The sequence below is a fragment of the Octopus bimaculoides genome, chromosome 1, assembly GCF_046866305.1.
Source record: "Octopus bimaculoides isolate indiv1 chromosome 1, ASM4686630v1, whole genome shotgun sequence".
Lineage (NCBI taxonomy): Eukaryota > Metazoa > Mollusca > Cephalopoda > Octopoda > Octopodidae > Octopus > Octopus bimaculoides.
In genome coordinates, this window is record NC_142928.1 from 104,629,522 (window position 1) to 104,652,021 (window position 22,500).

Genomic DNA, 22,500 nt, shown 5'->3' on the forward strand with positions numbered 1-22,500 from the left:
TAAATTGGTAAAGGCAGGATTATAATTCGGCCAGAAATTGGGAAGTAATTCAGAAGCCTTAGTTTGAAAAGCATTTAATATTTGTCTGTTGATTTCTCCAAGCCTGAAAAAAAAAAAAATGATCTTGGTAAAGAAGAGAAAAATCAAAATAATTAAGAAGGCTTTGACAATCAGAACAGAGTTCTAACCAGCTGGTAGTTAAACACCCGACATAGAATTGGGAGAGCTGTGACAACATAACATTGGCACTCTGTCGGTTATGATGGAGAGGGCTCCAGTTTGTCCAATCAATGAGTCAGCCTGCTCATAAAATTCATGTGCAAGTGCCTGAACTCAACAGATACAGGTACCCTTAATGTAGTTTTTAGTGAGATTCAGAGTGATACAAAATGTGACAATTCTGACCCATTGAATTACAAGTACTAAACTTTTTTGCCAGCTGGGTGGACTGGAGTAACATGAAATAAAGTGTCTTGCTTAAGGACACAACATGCTACTGTGAATTGAACTCGTGACCTTATTATCATGAGCCAAAAACCCTAACCACTAAGCCATGTGACTACACTCTTTAAAATTAGTTAAATGTATAGTAGAATCTGACAGGTGTTGTTTTGCCTGACATCATTTTTGAATTGAGAAAACCTATGATCAAAGTCATGCCAGCCATGACCATATGGTCATTTTTTCCTATGGGCAGGAAATCCATGATCATTAAATTATACAATGTGCTGTTTGTTTTTAAGAAGTACATCAAGGTACACAAAACGTGCCCAGTCAAGGAATGAGAGACTGGATAGTGGAGTAGAGTCTGGCAGATGAGAGTAGTACTGCCTGGTCTGCTACATTACTACCAAACAATACATAATAGCTGGTCTTACTGTTCAGCAAGAGAACTTCAACATGATTGTCTGACTTACAGGAAATAGCAGCTCAAATATTCCTTGAATCACACCATAACATATTAAGTAAAGGATATACTGGATAACAGTTTCTAAAATATGAAAATAGACAGGATAGTCACAACAGAAATGTCCTCCATCATAGCTATTTTCATTTCCCAAGGTGCTGTGATAGGGAGAGTTCACATCATTTTCATTTCACCCATTTTTAATATGAGTTAATTAACTCATGCTACAACTAACAAGGAATGTTGAAATATGTGAGCTTCATATGTGAATAAGAAATGCTACTAGAGCAGTTTCAGCCAGTTGTCTCCCTTTAATTCGTCTCGTGTCAATTTTTCTCTCAAGAAGGATTTTGTGAAGATGATGCATTTTCAACTTACCATACCAAGTTCACTGTGCATTTTTTATTGATTTTGCTATGTGCGTGTGTGTGTGTGTGTGTGCACGTCTGTATGTATACACACATACACTTAGTTTACTTACTCAATCAGGAGAAACGGAAAGGAACTTTTAAAAAGATGAATAAATGAAAGGTAAACTACATTGCTTACTTGTTGTTTGTGACTCGTAGCAAAAATTTCCAGTAGCTTGGACGGAGATTATGGGGTTCAAAGATGGCCTGTATATGAGAACAATAGTTAGAATGGAAGACATAGGAAGAAATAGATATATGTTTCAGCAAAGACTAAAAAGTTACCGATGTAAGGGAAATAACTCTAAATGGATACTATATGAAATGGGTTGCTTGGATGATGTATATACAAGGGAAAGAATAAGTAAGGCGTTACATATCGGGAAACAGGTAGAATACTATAACGTAACAATCATTTGTTACAATATTTTATATACACTAGCTGACCCCGTGCCGTCAAGAATGATGGCTAATTGTAGTATTTTATATATAGATATGGATAGTAAATCAAATTAATACACTTGTTAATGTTCACATACTATTACATACTTCCCTTGTACACGCACGCACACACACACACAGAGTTGAAAAGCTGTTTGATTTTTCTTTTCAGCGTTGAATGTTCACCGTTCCACCAGTTTGCCATCACCCTTTCCTTTCTCATTCATATGTTGTGATGGAGAAAACCACAAGAGTATTATTATAGTAGATGAGGAATATAGATGCATGCAATCTCTCATCACTGTTGGAAAATACACATGCGAGCTGTAAAAGGAATTTTGAATCTAACAAGCTTGTTGAAAGAGAGTTCAAGAGTAGACTATTCACCTTTGTTTTAGATATTTAAGTTTAATAAGCTTCATATTTTATATGATTAAGTTTTAATACATCATTACTTTATAATTTTTGTATGTGACTTGCAAGATTCTTTATGTGAATTTGTGAAGCATATTTTATTGTGCCTGAGGAGAGCCATTCTCTTTTAGTTCCTTATTAATTTAACACTCTCGCCGATCTGATTTCCACTCATTTACTTGTTATTTTTTACTAAAATTTTCATTGCGACTTGCAACCTTTTCAATAGTTGATGAAATGTAAATGAATGGAAATCAGACCAGCAAGTGTGATAAATTAATAAGGCACTAAAAGAGAATGGCTCTCCCCAGACACAATAAAATATTATTTCATAATATACATTATTAATACACACAAACATACATACAGTGTACTGTCCATTATTTGTGGGATCCACAAAAAAAGTACTCCATCCCACGAGAGATTAATATCATTTTAAATGTGAAAGATAGCAGGATGGTACACAGCATACTATACAAACTTGCCTGATTACTGTACTAACAGCATGAAACTTATAGTAGCTGCAGCTCTGAGCTGGAACTATAGAATATATATATATATATATATATATATATATATATATATATATATATATATATATATATATATATATATATATATATATATATATATATATATATATATATATATTTCAGGTGTGGAAGCAAGGTCTAGAATTGAAGGGCCTTAGAGTCAACCTAGCTAAAACCAAAATCCTAATAAGTAGGAAGGTAGATAAAACACAAACCCCTTCAGGTAGATGGCCCTGCTCAGTATGTAGAAAAGGAGTAGGTAGTAACTCTATAAGATGTACCCGGTGCAAGCTATGGACACATAAGAGGTGCAGCAACATCAAAGGCAGGTTAACTAGCAAGTTAGTTTTTGTTTGTGGCAGATGTTCAGGTGCAATAAAGACTGTAAACAAATAGGAAACAACTTCTATCTCATTCCAGGGTGAAAAACTAGAGGTAGTCGATAGCTTCCGCTATCTGGGCGACCAAGTTAGTAGTGGGGGTGGGTGCGCTTAAAGTGTAGCTGCTAGAATAAGAATAGCCTGGGCAAAGTTTAGAGAGCTCTTACCCCTGCTGGCGACAAAGGGACTCTCACTCAGAGTAAAAGGCAGACTGTATGACGCATGCGTACAAACAGCCATGCTACATGGCAGTGAAACATGGGCTGTAACTGCTGAGGACATACGTAAGCTCGCAAGGAATGAAGTTGGATGTGTAATGTCAATGTGAATACCCGTCAGAGTGTAAGTATCTTGAGAGAAAAGCTGAACATTAGAAGCATCAGTTGTGGTGTGCAAGAGAGACGATTGCGCTGGTATGGACATGTGGTGAGAATGGATGAGGATAGCTGTGTGAAAAAGTGCCACACCCTAACAGTTGAGGGAACCCGTGGAAGAGGTAGGCCCAGGAAGACCTGGGCTGAGGTGGTGAGGCAAGACCTTCGTACATTGGGCCTCACCGAGGTGATGACTACTGACCGAGACCTTTGGAAATGTGCTGTGCGTGAGAAGACCCGGCAAGCCAAGTGAGATCGTTGCCAGTGCCACTGGACTGGTTCTTGTGCGGGTGGCACATGAGATGCACCATTTTGAGCGTGGCCGTTGCCAGTACCGCCTGACTGGCTCCCGTAGGATTTTCGAGCGAGATCGTTGCCAGTGCCCCTGGACTGGCTTGTGCGGGTGGCACATAAAAGACACCATTTCGAGCGTGGCCGTTTTCGTGCGGGTGACACGTAAAAGCACCCACTACACTCTCTGAGTGGTTGGCGTTAGGAAGGGCATCCAGCTGTAGAAACTCTGCCAAATTAGACTGGAGCCTGGTGTTGCCATCCGGTTTCACCAGTCCTCAGTCAAATCGTCCAACCCATGCTAGCATGGAAAGCGGACGTTGAACGATATATATATATATATATATATATATATATATATATATATTAACCTAAGAATACATCTCTAGCTAACAAGAGTAAAGTCATGGGTTTGATTCTTGGTCCAGATGGTGCAGTGTAATGTTTTGCATTCTTGTTCCATTTTGTATTATTTATATATATATATTATGTGTGTGTATTTGTGTCTGTGTTTGTTCCCACCACAGTTACTTAGAAACAAGTTACATCCCTGTAACTTAGCAGTTTGGCAGAAGATATCGATAGAATAATCACCAGGCTTACAAAGAATAAGTCCAGGGGTCGATTTCTTCAACTACAAGGTGGTGCTCCATCATGGTCGCACTCAAATGACTGAAACAAGTAAAACAATAAAAAAAAAAACTATGCCATTTTAATCCCAAACAAGGCTGGGTATCTCTGCTAGTGTAAAATGAAAATGAAAATAATAACAAATAATATTCACTTACAACATGGAAAAGGAAGGCAGTTGAAAGTGTGTACAGAAAAATATCTGCCCAGTGTATATGAGGGACTGCTTTTTTTTCAACCCCTTTGAAATAGAGTACCTGTTAAAAAAGGAAAAACAGAAAAAGAAATAAGCTCAACAGCATGTCATATCCTATTCATACAATATCTTTCTGTTTTGTCTCCAATTTTGTGGAGAAATATAATCTATTCCGTTTTTGGATTTGGTTTGCAAGATTTTTTATGTGATTTCGTGTGTTGAAGCATATTCTGTTGTGTCTGGGGAGAGTCATTTTCTTATTGTGCCTTGAAATTTGACAGTCAAGACTATTGATAAGGTTGCAAGACGCAACGAAAAGTTTAGGAAAATAAAAATAAGAAATAAGTGGAAATTTTAACGGTGAGTGTGTTAAATTTCAAGGCACAATAAGAAAATGACTCTCCCCAGACACAACAGTATAATTTATTCATTTACATTTAAATGGAAACCTGCATGGCACATACTGTATAGTGTTATGAGTGTGTTTGTATGTACAAATTTGTGATTCTATTTCCACGAACACACCATTGAACGAATTAAAGGTAAGGGAAATAACTCATGCTGAAAAAATCGTGGAATTGACAATACAAATATTGGTCTCAAATTTTGGCGCAAGGTCAGCAATTTTGAAGGTTAGGCTAAGTCGATTACATCAATCCCAGTGTTCAACTGCTACTTATTTTATCAAGTCCGAAAGAATGAAAATCAAAAATGACCTTAGCGGTATTTGAATTCAAAACGTAAAGACGGACAAAATGTCACTAAGCACTTTGCCCGGTGTGATACAGATATTAAGTAATTTATATCATAGACACCATGAAAATGACATAACTGGTAAATGGTTTTCAATCATCTTACATGCTCATTCTGAACTATCATTCTTACAGGCTCTTTCTAACTCAATGGGATCTACATTCATGTTTTTTTTTTTTTTTACCTGATTTACATAATATTGGTTCCAAATTTTGGCACAAGGCCAGCATTTTCATGGGAGGGATAAATCAATTACATCGACTCCAGAGGTCAACTAATACTTAGTTTACTGACTCTGAAAGGATGAAAGGCAAAGTCAACTTGGCGAAATTTGAACTCAGAATTTAAAGAGCTGGACAAAATGCAACTAAGCGTTTTGCCCAGCGTGCTAATGATTTTGCCATCTCACTGCCCTACCTGGTTTCCATAATGTTAACCAAAGTAGAGACAAGACTTCTCCTGGACAGTATGCTAGTGTATTACAGAGAAACAGTTTTATGAAGTCAACAGAGCAAGTAATAAATCACTATTCATGAATTCCACAGTACTGACATTGGTTATAGAAGTGGATTGCAACACTGATGTTAAAATTGTATAGAGCTATGTTACTTGTAAGAAGTTTATTTTGCAATTATGAAGGCCTAGGTTCAGTTCTAATAATGTGGCATCTTGGAAAAATATCTTTTAGCAAAGTCTTACACTGACTCAAGTCTTGGTGTGAAACTGTCTAGTTGGAAGCTGGAATCTATTGAATGGATTGTATCAATAATTCAAATGGATGTCCTGCCAATTCTATTTGTGAATTAGGTGTACACTTAATGTAATTCTCAAAAAGAATTACATTAAGGATACACCTATTTGTCTCCAGACAATGGTCACTCACAGACATACCAATAGATCCAGGCCAGATTTGGCCTTTCAGTACTTTTACTGTTTATCTAAGTTTTTCTGTATTACAATGAGAACATTAAATCTATGATAGGAATATGGTAACTTTGATAGCTTTTTTCTATGCATTTCGAAATGTAGGTAAATCCAATGACAGCAGTGATCAACATTTATCCACAAGAAATATGTAATAAGAAAATAACATCAGGAAATAACTGGTTTGTGAGAGCAAAATATTGTTTTATTTCTATGGATTTAAAAATGGAAAAGGTAACTCCATATAAATCCTGTAACTTGATAAATACTGGGCTTGTGGCACTTGTTGCACCAAATCAAAACATGTTTGAAAGATGAAAAATTGGGGCTGGCTCTGCCCAGTCCATGCTTACTATAATAAACTAAATAACCACCAGGCAATTTGTCTGACATCCCAAAACTACAATAATAAGAATAACAACAAAAATTTTTTATATTGGCATAAGGCATAAATTTTCAGAGACAGCGAACCAGTATTTTAGTTTAAATCAGCTTATTACTAGGAATTATTTTATCAACTATTAAAGATGAATTAGCTGTAAACTTAAATGCTACTGCAGCTGACAATTCACTATTGCAGCAATAACAATAATATTGGTTTCAAATTTTGGTACAAGGCCAGCAATTTCAAGGGAGAGGGTAACTCAGTTACATTGGCTCCAATACTTAAGGACGAAAAGCAAAGTCAACCTTAGCAGAATTTGAACTCAGAACAAGAAGACAGACAAAATGCTGCTAAGCATTTTGCCCAGTGTGGTAATGATTCTGTCAGTTTGCTATATTAGCAATAACAATAGTATTAAAAATAAATAATCATAATAATAGTAAAGGCAGTGGCTTAGCAGAATTGTTAGGGTGTTGAAACAAATATGTACTGGTCGTTATTCCAGCTCTTTATGTTCTGAGTTCAAATCCTGCGAAAGTCAACTTTGCCTTTCATCTTTCAGTAGGCTGATAAAATAAAGAAGCATTCAAATACTGGGATCAATGTAACTGATGAAATCCACCCCACCCAACAAATTCTTGGCCTTATGATTATGTTAGATACAGTTATTATTATTATTATTATCATTATTATTATTTTTATTATCATTATCATTATTACAATTATTGAGAGAGCAATGAACAAAATGCCTTTCACATGTTTTGGCTCTTTACATTTTGAGTTTAAATTGTCTTTCAACCTTTCAGGGTCAATGGCTAAATCCCTCCTCTCAAAACTGATGGCCTTGTACTAAAATCAGAAATTATTATAATACTGTGTAACAAAATTATTATTTATTTATTTTGTCTTTGGTCAGTAAGTACTATTTCCTATTTCCTTCTCTCTAGAAATCAAGAGAAATGTCTACTATTCCTTTCAAACTTTGCTTTTGTGATCTGGAAATCAATGTTTTGAAACTGACCTATTTTCTATTACATTTCAGACAGATTCAGTGCTGAGTTGCTAAGCAAAATTTTCTAGAACTTTCTAGAAGTTTCTAAAAGTTTCAAGAATTTCTAGAGTGTTCTGGCAACATAGCAGTATAAACACAGGGATTGTAAGCTCAACAGATCAGCTTACTTCTAGCTGTCTAAGTGGAGACAAGTTTGAAGGAAGCAAAGCTTGGCGGAAATATCAGCCATTTTTTATACTTCCTAGGGGCAAGCAAATAGGAAATAGCAGTTGCTACCAAAGGTAAAAAATTGCGTTACACAGTGTAATTAGTATGATCAGCATTTCTGCTGTAATTATGATATATGATAAATAATAAATATTACCTGAAGAAGCTTCATAGCTAAATAAAGTGCCAAAGTAGAACTTTTGTAAAACAACATGGACCATCCAGCTAAAAACCCTGCCACAAGCCCATTTACATTGCTATCTTTTTGTCGAAGCCACCTCAAGGCACAGTTTGAACTCTGAAAAAGTAAAAAGGAAAAATAAAAAATAAACATAGAATAAATAAAAGTCATTGTCTGTGCATAGATTGTTTACAGAACGATTTCTTGAAATATCTCTCAAAATACAAGACTGTAGCCTTTAGCCTTTAATCAGTGTTTGATTAACCTTTGAATATAATCTACACAAAACAAAATTGAGAACCCGAAATTATGCTAAGAAAAGAAAGAAAGAAAGAAATAGTAATATTTGCCCAAGTTTATCATAGGAATCTGATCAAATAATTCTTTTTATTATAATTATTATTTTTATTACTATTATTATTGTTATTGGTAAGGCAGCAAACTGGCAGAATCGTTAGCATACCTGGCAAAATGCTTAGTGACATTTTGTCCATCTTTATGTTCTGAGTTCAAATTACGTCAAGGTTGACTTTATCAATCATCCTTTTGAGGTTCAAAAATTAAGTACCAGTGAAACACTAGGAACGATGTAATTGACTAGTCCCCTCTCACAGAATTTCAGGCCTTATGCCTTTAGTAGAAAGGGTTGTTATCATTATTGTTAAGGTGGTGAGCTGGTAGAATTGTTAGCATGCTGGATGAATTGCTTAGTGGTATTTCACCCGTTGCTATGTTTTCTGAGTTCAAATTCTGCCACAGTCAGCTTTGCCTTTCATCCTTTCAGGGTTGATAAATTAAGTACCAGTTAAACACTGACTAATCCGCTCCCCCAAAATTTCAGGCCTTGTGCTATTAATAGAAAGGATTATTATTATTATTGTTAAGGCAGTGAGCTAGCAGAATTGCTGGACAAAATGCTTAGTGGTGTTTCATCTGTCTTCATGTTCTGAGTTCAAATTCAACCAAGGTCAATTTTGCCTTTCATCCTTTCAGGGTCAATAAATTAAGTACCAGTTAAACACTGGGGTCAGTGTAATTTACTAGTCTCCTCTTCCAAATTTCAGGCCTTGTGCCTTTAGTAGAAAGGATTATTATTGTTGTTGTTGTTAAGGTAGCGAACTGACAGAATTGTTAGAATGCCAGTTGAGCACTAGAATCAATGTAATTGACTAAGTCCCTTCCCTGCAAATTTCAGGCCTAGTGGCTATAGTAGAAAAGGTTGTTATTATTATTATCAAAGTGGTGAGCTAGCAGAATTGTTAGCATTCTGGGTAAAATGCTTAGTGGGATTTCATCTGTCTTTACATTCTCAGTTCAAATTCTGCTGAGGCCAACTTTGCCTTTCATCCTTTCGGGGTCGATAAAATAAGTATCATTTGGATAGCAGAGTCAATGTAATTGACTTACCCTCTCACTGGAATTGTTGGTCTTGTGCCAAAATTTGAAATGCTCATTATTATTAGTTATCATTAAGAAGGTCGGTGAACTTGCAGAATTATTAGTATGCCAGGCAAAATGCTTAGCAGTATATCGTTCATCTTTACATTCTGAGTTCAAATTCCGCTGAGGATGACATTGTCTTTCATCCTTTCTGGGATGATGATACTTTGCTGCCTTCAGTGGTGATGACTTTATTGAAAGCATTTGTATCACACCTCTAGTCACAGAATAAATTTCTCTCTGCCTTTCTTCAGTTTAAAAAGCTCTGAAAATGTTATAAATATTGCCCAACCTCTTCCAACTACCCCACTAAAAAGGATCCTACCAAAAAACCAAAATAAAACCCCAGAACTCTGTAGCTTTAACCTACATCAGACAAGCTAACATTGATCCCTTGGACCCTGATGGTCAACTAGAGCTAACAATGAAATCTTCCTTCAGACATAAAACCCTATTGTCTGAAAATTAGAATGTCATATTGAAGAAGTTTTAGTCAAATAAATCAATCCCAGTATTTATTTTTTGTTTTTTCAAGCCTAGTAATTATTCTATAGAGTCTCTTTTGCTGAACCACTAAATTATAGGGATGTAAACACACCAACACCAGTTGTCAAGTGGTGGTGGGGGACAGAGATATACACACACACACACACACATATTGGGTCATCCCATAAATCATGCGATTTTTTCAATTGCATGAACTAAAAGTCGGAGGGAATGGGATAAACCACCTCCATCAACTTGCTATGAAAGCAGGTAGTGATTTTACTTTGTCCTTATTCTAAGTGCAAGTTCTGAAGTGGGCAGTTCGATTTTATCAGTTATTTTTCCAAAGCTATAATGGAAGTAACAAAGGAGAATATTTGGTATATTTTGCTTTATGAGTTCAATAAAGACAACAAAGTGTGAGGAATTTTAATGCAGTACATAGGGATTGGATAATAAGTGTAAATCAGTGTCAACAGTGGTTCCAGAAATTCTGAGCCGGAAATACAGCCTAGAAGACGAGCCTCATCTTGGAGGATCTGTAGAGCTTGACGATGACGTCCTGCAAACCCAGGTTGAACAAAATCCAACCATAACTGCTGAAGAACTAGCAGAGAAGCTTGGATTTGGTCATCCAACCATTCATCAACACCTGTGCTAGAATAAAAACGATCATCTTTGGTTTCAAGACGAAAGGTGTTCTTTTATCGGGATAATGCTCGGCCACATACAGCAAGGATGACATTCAAAAGCCTGGAGCAGTTTGAATGGAAAACGATGCCCCACCCACCATATTTGCCAGACATAGCCCCATCTGATTATCATTTATTCTGCAGTCTTCAAAATCATTTAGATGGAAAAAATATGAATTCTGTAGATCAGGTCAGAACAGTAGTGGAGGAGTATTTTTTGTCACAGACAAGTGAATTTTGGAAGAGGGGCCTTGCAAGTCTACCAGATAGATGGAAGAGCATTGTAGAAAATGAAGGAGAGTACATTTTAGAATAAAAAAGAACTTTATCTTAATTTTGAAAAATAAAAGAAGTATAGAAAAACCGTATTATTTATGGGATGGTCCAATATATATATACAATAGGCTTCTTAAGTAGAAGTCACTTGTCCAAGGTGCTATGCAGAGGGACTGAACTTGGAACTATGTGATTGGCAAGCAAACTTCTTACCACACAGCCATGCCTATGCCTATACACACACACACACACACACACACACACACACACACACGCACACAATGGGCTTCTTTTTAGTTTCCATCTAGTTAATCCATTCACAAGGCTTTGGTTGGCTTAAGGCTATAGCAAAAGACACTTGCCGACACACCACACCTGTTCCTATATAACAAGAAATAATTAAAAAAAAAAAAAAGGAATGGAACAGCTATGGCTGGAATACTTTTGACCATGAGTGTGCATTGTTAGGATCAAACTGGGATGAACCCCCACCAGTACTGTAGCCACCACAACCATCACCACTGCCACCAACACCAAAAACAAAAACAACAACCATCTATTTTTGAATAGTAGGTTGGGACCTAGATTAAAGTGATATCAAACTATAATTCTTATATCTAATTTTATCAAACTGCATCTGCAAACTCAATTGTACCAAATTTAGGGTTAGAAAAAAGTTTCAGTAAAATTTTTAAATAAATAAATAAATAAATATTGCCTGAAGTTGCAATGTGTTTAATTTACAATATGAACATTATTCTCATTAAGTGTCTAATCTGAATTTGTACTTAATTTATCATAATTATAAAAAGCAGTGTGAAGGTTAGTAGCAAAAAAAGAAAAGAAAAAAATTGATGAATAATATTGACTTCAAATTTTGGCACAAGGTCAACAATTTTGGGAAGGGGTTGAGTCGATTACATTGACCCAAGTGTTCAACTGATACTTATTTTATCAACCCCAAAAAGGATGAAAGGCAAAGTTGACCTTGGAATTTGAACTGAAAAGGTAACGATGAAAAGTGCCACACCCTAGCAGTGGAGGGAACCTGTGGAAGAGGTAGGCCCAGGAAGACCTGGGATGAGGTGGTGAGGCAGGACCTTCGAACATTGGGCCTCACCGAGGCAATGACTTCTGACCGAGACCTTTGGAAATATGCTGTGCGTGAGAAGACCCGGCAAGCCAAGTGAGACCTAAACCCAAGGCCTCTGCCAGGGGTGTAGCCAGCCCACTTATGCATACCTTTCCTTCATTGGACACTAAACTCCGCTTGCGAAGACCTGTTGAGGCAAGTGAAATTGAAATCAAACTAAATTCGATGACTGGCACCCATGCCAACGTCGTCTCCTTCATTGGACACAAAACTTAGCTTGCGAAGACCTGTTGGGGCAAGTGAAATCATGATGGCACCTGTGCCCAGCGTCGCCTTTCTGGCAGTTGTGCCCGCAGCATGTGTAAGGACTTTCGAGCAAGTAATAATTACAGAGGCATCAAGCTGTTAGATCAGGTTATGAAAGTTACGGAGAGGGTCATAGCCCAACTAATTAGGGAGCGAATCAATTTAGATGAGATGCAGTTTGGGTTCGTGCCAGGTAAAAGCACCACTGGTGCCATATTTCTAGTGAGACAGCTGCAGGAGAAATATCTAGCCAAGGATAAACCCCTGTACCTGGCCTTCATTGACATGGAGAAAGCCTTTGACAGTGTCCTCCGATCCCTTATCTGGTGGTCAATGAGGAAACTTGGGATAGAAGAATGGTTAGTGAGAGCTGTGCGAGCCATGTACAGGGATGCTGTCAGTAAGGTGAGGGTTGGAAATGAGTACAGTAATGAATTCTGGGTAGAGGTAGGGGTCCACCAAGGTTCCGTCCTCAGCCCCCTCCTATTTATCATAGTCCTCCAGGCGATCACTGAGGAATTCAAGACAGGTTGCCCCTGGGAGCTCCTCTATGCTGATGACCTTGCACTAATTGCGCAGTCACTATCAGAACTAGAGGAGAAGTTTAAGGTGTGGAAGCAAGGACTAGAATCGAAGGGCCTTAGAGTCAACCTAGCAAAAACCAAAATCCTAATAAGTAGGAAGGTAGATAAAACACAAACCCCTTCAGGTAGATGGCCCTGCTCAGTATGCAGTAAAGGAGTAGGTAGTAACTCTATAAGATGTACCCGGTGCAAGCTATGGACACATAAGAGGTGCAGCAATATCAAAGGCAGATTAACTACGGAGTTAGTTTTTGTATGTGGCAGATGTTCAGGTGCAATAAACACTGTAAACAAACAGGAAACAACTTCTATCTCATTCCAGGTAGAAAAACTAGAGGTAGTCGAAAGCTTCCGCTATCTGGGTGACAAAGTTAGTAGTGGGGGTGGGTGCGCTGAAAGTGTAACTGCTAGAATAAGAATAGCCTGGGCCAAGTTTAGAGAGCTCTTACCTCTGCTGGCGACAAAGGGACTCTCACTCAGAGTAAAAGGCAGACTGTATGACGCATGTGTACGAACAGCCATGCTACATGGCAGTGAAACATGGGCTGTGACTGCTGAGGACATGCGTAAGCTCGCAAGGAATGAAGCCAGTATGCTCCGCTGGATGTGTAATGTAAATGTGCATACCTGTCAGAGTGTAAGTATCTTGAGAGAAAAGCTGAACATAAGAAGCATCAGTAGTGGTGTGCAAGAGAGACGATTGCGCTGGTTTGGACATGTGGTGAGAATGAATAAGGATAGCTGCGTGAAAAAGTGCCACTCCCTAACAGTTGAGGGAACCCGTGGAAGAGGTAGGCCCAGGAAGACCTGGGCTGAGGTGGTGAGGCAAGACCTTCGAACATTGGGCCTCACTGAGGCGATGACTACTGACCGAGACCTTTGGAAATGTGCTGTGCGTGAGAAGACCCGGCAAGCCAAGTGAGATCGTTGCCAGGGCCCCTAGACTGGCTCTTGTGCGGGTGGCACATAAGATGTACCATCCTGAGCGTGACCGTTGCCAGTACCGCCTGACTGGCCTTGTAGGGTTTTCGAGCGAGATCGTTGCCAGTGCCCCTGGACTGGCTCTTGTGCGGGTGGCACATAAAAGACACCATTTCGAGCATGGCCGTTTTCGTGCGGGTGACACGTAAAAGCACCCACTACACTCTCTGAGTGGTTGGCGTTAGGAAGGGCATCCAGCTGTAGAAACTCTACCAAATTAGATTGGAGCCTGGTGTTGCCATCCGGTTTCACCAGTCCTCAGTCAAATCGTCCAACCCATGCTAGTATGGAAAGCGGACGTTAAACGATGATGATGATGATGATGATGATGATCGTTGCCAGTGCCCCTGGACTGGCTCTTGTGCAGGTGGCACATAAAATACACCATTTTGAGCATGGCCGTTGCCAGTACCGCCTGACTGTCCTTCGTGCCGGTGACACGTAAAAGCACCCACTACACTCTTGGAGTGGTTGGCGTTAGGAAGGGCATCCAGCTGTAGAAACTCTGCCAAATCAGATTGGAGCTTGGTGTAGCCATCGGGTTTCACCAGTCCTCAGTCAAATCGTCCAACCCATGCTAGCATGGAAAGCGGACGTTAAACGATGATGATGAATGAAATACCACTAAGAATTTTGACTAGTGTGCTAACAATTCTGCCAGCTCACTACCTTGATGAATACAAAATATTGATTTCAAATTTTGGAAGGCCAGCAATATCAGGGGAGAGAATAAGTTAATTATATCAACCCCAGTTTTCAACTGGTACTTATTTTATTAATCCTGAAAGGACGAAAGGCAAAGTCGACCTCAGCAGAATTTGAACTCAGAATGTAAAGGCAGATGAAATGCTGCTAAGCATTTTAACTGGCGTGCAAACAATTCTGCTAGCTCAACCTTGAATATAAAATATTAAAAGCAAAAAGAAAAAAAATACAAAAACACAATTTAAAAATATTAGATAAAATTTCAATACAAACAGATGCAAGAACAAAATGGACTTACTCGAAAAACAGTAGAAAATAATCCTAGAAAAGCACCAAGTTTCAGATTATTTTGATGCCAGATAAGATGTAAAAATAAAGATGGTTTTCGCAATATTCGAATCAAGTTTGGAACTAATTTGACTGCTACTTGTAGTCCAAAGCCGACTCCAGCCATTTTGGAGAATCCCTAAAGATAAAAAAAAAAAACAAAACAATAAAGCAAAATAAAAAATATTGAAAAAGAGGTTGATTTCTTTTTGTCATTTTTTCAAAATTGTTTTAATTCAGTTGTTGGACCTTGGAAAACTCCAAGTTGATACTTATTTTAATAACCTCATAAGATACAATGCTGGTCACAACTAACACAAAAAATAACACAAGGTATTTTTATTCAATACAATCCTTTCCTAGACATATACATGTTTGTCTGTCTATTTCCCTCCCTCTCTCTCTCTCTCTCTCTCTCTCTCTCTCTCTCTCTATATATATATATATATATATATATATATATATATATACACATGTACATAAGTGCAGGTATAGCTGTGTGTTTGAGAAGTTGGCTTCCAAACCATGTGGATTTTTGGATCAGTCAGTACCTGGGTCAAGGTTCTTCTACTAAAGCACCAAGATGACCAAATAATGATAGACGGAAACCTGAAAGAAGATATCTCTCTCTCTCTCTCTCTCACACACACACAAGATAGATACATAAATAGATAAATTGATACACAGTTATTTAAATAGAGGTGCAAGGAGCAGCATTGATTGAAATGTAGGTGTTCACAACAATTATAATGGCACAACTTACTAAGAACAGCTATTCTTGTATTTGAACAAAAATAGTACAATTGCTGAAGTGTGCAAAGCTTTATCAAGTTGGAATTAATTGATTAGAAACACAAGCAGCAGAATTAATTGCAAAACAGGTGTGTACTGCCACTTATCACCTCCATTGTTCTGAGCTATTTCTTTTACCTTCTTCTCCATACTGATATTTACCATCGACCACGTTTCCACCCTTGTTCAGCACTCATAGAAGGTGCATGGCTCAGTGGTTAGAGCATCAGACTCACAATCATGAAGTAGTCAGTTTGATTCCTGGACCAGACTGTGTGTTGTGTCCTTGAGCAAGACACAACATACTGCTCTAGTTCACTCATCTGTAGAAATGAGTTGTGACATCAATGGTGTTAAGCTGTATCAGCCTCTGCCTTTCCCTTGGATAATATCAGTGGTGTGGAGAGGGGAGGCTGGTATGCATGGGCGACTGCTGGTCATCCAACAGAAGGTAAAAGTCTTCTGCAACTAGGAAATTATCTTATAATGTCTACTGTTGGAGGACAGAAATATTTAGTAAAAAAGGAAGAGGAAACCAATAGAAACAGCAAAACTATTAATGAAACAGAAACTATTTTCTATCTTGAAGAAAGCCAACAAGTATGAAACAGAGTTTAAGATAACAGAGAACAGTGTAGAGGATGAAAAAACAGAAAAGAAACTATTGAAATCCTTAAAAAAAAATGCTGAAAATATCAGAAAAAGAAAACACTGTGGAAGATATCACTCACATCATCAGCAGCTGCCCCAAAATGTCTACAAGATACTACCTGCCCCTGAGGCACAATAAAAACTTTTTACAATGCTATCTGTAAAAAGGACTGCCCTGATGTATACATCAAAAGTTCATCAGAATCAGCAGGTATTCACACCTTTAAAAAACAAATATCAGTGGAATACCTCAACAAAAACATCAATTCGGTGCAAACATAACAGGACAGACATTGTTCTATGGGACAGGAATAAAAGTCATGCACTGTTATAGAGGTCAGCTTCCCAGCAGACATGAATGTACAATCAAAAGTCCGAGAAAAAGATAACATTTATAGTGAATAAATGAGGAACTTACAGCTCTTGTACCCTGACTATGAATTCTCATTTGTACCTATCATCATAGGTTCATTAGGTTATGTATCAACAAATTTGCACGAAAACCTAGAAACATTTGGTTTCACAAGAAAAGAGCAAAAGAAACTGACACAGATTTTCCAAATCCAATCTATTAGTGGCACAGTGAAGATTTGTAAGACATTCCAGAAATTCTCCATGTGAGATTATCATGCCAATAGATGCACATACTTGGGTGTATGCGTCAACAGCTCAACTAACACACTAACTCAACTACATGTTCACAAACATCAGGAACTCTCTTAATTCAAAAAGACTTGTTGCTTTGTTAGCAACTAGCTCGGACTCTCTCAAGAACTTAAATTAAACTCAAAGAAAAAACATACATACATAGACTCTAATGCAAACATGCTATCTTAAAGATAGCATGTCTGGTAATGACTGTGTTTTGTAAACAACCTCTGCAGCCTTTCTTTGTATAGTTTACTGTGGACTGGCAATGGATTTTCTCCATTTGTCTGTTTTGTTGTCTTTCCTTTGGAGCTTATAGACATTGAATATTCTCTGCTTCAGGCATGCAATGTTTCTTTGTACCAGCTGTCATTGTTGTCTTCTCTGACTGTGACACTCTCAGGTCTCTTATCTTACCCCTAAACTGATACTGAACTAACTTCTTGTTTACAGTACTTAAAATTGAAATAAAGAAAAGTAAATCAGAAAATGAAACTGCAACAACTGAAATGAAGTATAAAACTGCAGTGCTGGTATGTTTGCAGCCTCACAAAATAAAATTGGGGAAAATTAAATTTTTATGCAAAATTTATGAATTGGAAAGTTTTGCATACCCATTAATGAAAATGGTATGTTTTGGAAATGATATTGGAAAGACAGACAGAAATTATTTGAAAGGATATTTTGGCAATGTTACACCTGAATGCAATAAACTACAAAACATTTATGATATTGAAGAAAAATGATGGGGAATTTGTATGATTTGTGACATTCCAGACATGAAATGAGATATTGAGAAGTTGGTATTCAAGTGAAAGCACATAAAACTGTAAGGAAAGGATCTTTATGTAAGTGAAAAAGTATGGAGAACCTGAAAATAATTCCTAAACAAATTTGTAGATGACAAGGACAAAATGTAGAAAGCAAATAATAATAAACAGATATTGAATGTAATGTATTGATGACATGAAAGCAATTTAAGGGAAATGTTAAATTTCAGATGGTATAGACAAAATTATTGATAACATGAAGAAACTTTAATAAAACATTATCTTTGAGAGGATATCTTTATATATATATATATATATATATATATATATAGAAGTAGCAGAGGGTAAAAAAATTGTAATAAATAGGCATTATATTAAAGAAGAATTATGTGGGACATGAAAACATTAAAATTTGTAGAAATTGTTAAATGTAAACTTTAAAAGATAGAGAGCAAAATAATTTTATGAAATATTTAGAACGATGTATTGTCAATGACATGGCAGGAAAAGGTAGAAGTGAAATGATAACAAGACTGTTATTAAAGGAAAAATATTGATAACATGAAAGAACATAGAAGAAAACTTAAAATGAAACTTTAACAAAATGGTTAGTGAAGTAAAATTTTATTGATAATGTGAAAGAAAGTTTCAGAAAACTCTAAGTTAAAGTCTATATATATGCATTAAAGAGAATGATAAATGTGAAAATTAAAAGAAATATAGACGAAAATACTTTGAACTTTGCAGCACTAATAGATGTGGAAGATAGCAATTTTTTAAATTTTATTTTATGTAATGATGAAGCTACAAGTTATACTGGAGTGAATGTTCGTGGAGGTAGCCAAAACATGGACAGGTATTACAGGGTTGGAACTTTGTACAATGAAAAATCATGTCAGAAATATAAAATAATAACAGAAAATAGATAGCGGAAACATACACCAGAAAAAATCTCAGAGAATGAATGGCAAAGTGACCATACATTAGGTCATGCCAATCTATACGAACAAAGATATTAAGGAAAATTCTCCAACTATATTGCCAAAGACAATTGGAAAAAAGAACTCCTACTTAATGTATCAGTTCGAAGGGACAATAATATATCTCTAACCCTTTTGATACCAACCTACTTGAGACAGCTCGTAACAATGATAAATTTTTACCATTTTAAAATGATTTAAATTAAATCTTCCCTTCAAAATTCTGTGTTGATTTATGTTCCAAACTCCAGCTTAATAATGACAAAATTATTTTAATAAATTCTTCATTATTTTCAAAATTACTTGGGACAAAAGCTGCATATTTCAACAGAAATATGATAATGAAAGGGTTAAATGAACTGTAGTCAGCAGAGAAATTTTAAAGATTTGAAATTAGATAACCAAAATGAAGGGATTGAGAACAGAATCAGTTCATATAATTATAGATGCTATGGAAAAATAATGACTGCATTTAAAATACATCACTCAAGAGCTGACATAGGAAGAATATATTTGCCACAACTAAAAAATAAGGACTTACATACACAGCATCCAGAATATTTTCAGCACTATAGAAAAACCATATAAACAAAAGTAAACACTGATTTATTCAGGGCATATAAGCTGTGTAGGATGTTTCATAAAATCTCAAAATATTTAATATATACGTCAACAAATTAACATAAGATACACAAGACAGTTAGCACACAATGACCAAGACAGTTAACACACACATCACTGACCAAAACAGCCAACACTTATGTATAACCAAGATAGTTAACACACATCAATTTTGAATTCTGCAATACAATGAAGTTCATCAATGTTTGCCCTGATGAAGCAAAACAGCTTCAATGAAGCTATCCAATTTTAGCAAGGATAATGCATCAACAGAAACCTAGATACATTATTTGCATTCAACGGATATTTGTCCTCATCTCGTTTGTTGTTAACACAATGTTTCAGCTGACATACCCTCCAGCCTTCTTCAGGTGTCTTGGGGAAATTTCGAACCTGGGTTCTCATTCCTAAAGTATTTTTTGATGTTATTATTATTATTGTTATTGTTCATGTCACTGCTTGCCCATGCTCTTAACCCCTATGCCATATGCCCGAAATTTCCCTAAGACACCTGAAAGCTGGAGGGTATATCAGCCAAAACGTTGTGTTAATAACAAACAATGTACATAATTCCTCATCTCTTAAATATAGAACTGTAGAAACCTAGCTTTTGGGCAATTCTTAATCTTTCCCATTCATGAAAATACTCCAGCCCCAGCATTCAACAATTTACTGTCCACTTCGAAAATGGTCAATGAGTTTTCTTCATTCAAGCAATTGTACAACTAGATGTATAATGTCTCACAAGAAAACTCTAGAGACCCTAGATTGAAGGATTTGCATGAAAATAAATCTCAGAAAGCAGTAGATCTCAGTAGCAGTAGTAGTCAGCTGACTGCTATCTGCTTGTCAGTGATCCAAAATGAACCAAAGTCAATGAAATCCAGGCTTGTCTTAAATTGTCATTGCTTTGGATCAAAATCAAAATCTTAAAATCGTTTACAAATATATGTGTCAATTGATTTAGATATCAGCTAAAAACCATCTTTGTATAGGAAACTCAAGTGTTGAAAGCCCCCATAGGCATGCTCCTGAGGAGCTGTTAGGATAATGGCCAGAATTGTCGAAGCAATATGGCTACACATCTAATAATATTTAATCTGGAACTTATTACAACTATCTATATAATTTCTTTATGACTGCATGTATTTCGAGTTCTGGTATTTGAGTGTGTGGATCTTCCCAGAATACTCCATTTTCCACATGCTATTAAAATGATTATATTTTCATGGGTGGTTTACGACATGATACTGCAGTTTCTGCTCATTTTTCAAACCATTTTAAGAATTGAAGAATTTTAAGAATAAAAGATAACATGTTCATGTTATTTTCAAAATAGTTTCAAAAGAAATAAAACTGCAAACACATTTACTTAATTCTGTGTTGTTAAGTAATATGCTTGAATTATATATCATTTGTCATTTGTACAATTAAATTGCAAAATATTCTATTAATATTGAGTAACTCTCAGTAATACAGATTGCTACAAATGTATTGAAAAATAAATTAATTTCTTACATGAAAGATAATTATTCAAAACAAATGCAATAGCATTGTTCTATTTAACTCAATAAGTACTCATTATGAAAAATTCTAGGCCATTTCTAGGTACTTTCCAGTCTGGACAATACTGAATATTTTGCAATCTAGCATGCATGTATGTGTGTTTGTGTGTGTGTGTGTGTGTGTGTGTGCATACATGTATGTGCATGTGAATATGTGTATGTGCATGTGAGCATGTGTACATGCATATGCCTGTGTGCATGTGTATAAGGGACATAATATAAGGCCTTAGGACATGAGAAACCACCAGAACATTGTAGAACATGACATTAAAGTACATTACACGTAGTATATAATGGATGCAGCCATCATTGTGTTTGCATAGTGGATGTCGTGGAGACTGTTCACAGCGCTTCTTCAATGATTTTATATATTCTAAGTATTTATTGGAATGATATTTTAAAGGACTTGCTCCCAAATTCTGCTCATTTTCACAGTAACTATCCTCTGTAGAGTCTGCATGTTCTTCAGCACCAACAAAGAATCTGAAAATATATATATATATATATATATATAAAAAAAAACAAAGAAAAAACAAACAAAACAACATAAAAATCAGTAAAAGTTGTTGTAAATAACTAAATCATCATTATCAATACAATCTGATTCCTTAAAGAGTTTTAGGTAACCTTATTTTAAGATTTTCAATGAAATTTACTGTGTTAGTAACAAATAAGACAATAGAACTGGCACTTTGTCACCATCTCTCTCTTGCTCTCTCTCACTCTTCTCTCTCTTGCTCTCTCTCACCCTTCACTTTCTTGCACTCTCACACTCTTTCACTCCCTCTCTCATTCTTGATCACTCTCTCTGTCTGTTTTGCTCTCTCCCTCTCACTGGGTAGCCATGTATCTCTTCTACAACAAGACACCTGTTTCTATCCCTCTGTCACCCTCTAATCCCTCATTACCACCTCTGAGGTGCAGTAAGGTGGCAAGCAGGTAGAATCATTAGCAATCTGGACCAAATGCTTAGTGGCAGTTTGTCCATCTGCACATTCTGAGTTCAAATTCTGCCACCTCCTCCGATGCCCCACCTCCCAAAGGATCTTTGTCTTGTGAGTCAGTTGGTGACCCCCACTAGTGCTAGCAACACACAAAAAGCATCCAGGTTTCATTGTAAAGTAGTTGGTGTTTGAAAGGGCATCCAGCTGTAAAAACCATGCTGAACAGACAGCGAAGCCTGGTGCAGTCTTCTGGCTTGCCAGCTCCTGACAAACCGTCCAACTCATGTCAGCATGGAAAATGGACATTAAATGTAACCGACTTAGCCTTGCCTCTAAAAGTGCTGGTCTTGTGGCTTTGGATTTTTTTGTTTTTGGCTTATTTATTATTTAGGTTCAAGTCATGTGGCTTGGAGTGTACAAGTTCCAAGTGACTCTGACCCTTCCATATGGGTGTGAAAGCTGGACCCTTACAGCTGACATGGAGCAAAGAGGCATTTAAGCACAATTGCTTCAGAAGGCTGCTACACAACCCATACACAGAGCACAGAATGAACAGTGCTGGCAGGCAGGAACCACTTATTGTGCAGGTAAAAATATGAAT

General features: G+C 36.7%; 1 protein-coding gene across 1 annotated transcript in view; it reads right to left on the reverse strand.

Annotated features, from left to right (window-relative positions):
- The window catches only part of LOC106869501 (transmembrane protein 135), a 466,726-nt gene that overhangs the window by 859 nt on the left and 443,367 nt on the right, over window positions 1-22,500 (reverse strand). The window contains exons 4-9 of the mRNA XM_089355172.1: window positions 21,237-21,438; window positions 14,900-15,067; window positions 8,015-8,155; window positions 4,539-4,637; window positions 1,457-1,524; window positions 1-103 (exon numbers count right to left, since the gene is read on the reverse strand). The exon at window positions 1-103 is cut by the window's left edge and continues 859 nt beyond it. Coding sequence (XP_089211298.1) covers window positions 1-103; window positions 1,457-1,524; window positions 4,539-4,637; window positions 8,015-8,155; window positions 14,900-15,067; window positions 21,237-21,438 — 781 coding nt within the window. The remainder of the gene's footprint in view (window positions 104-1,456; window positions 1,525-4,538; window positions 4,638-8,014; window positions 8,156-14,899; window positions 15,068-21,236; window positions 21,439-22,500) is intronic.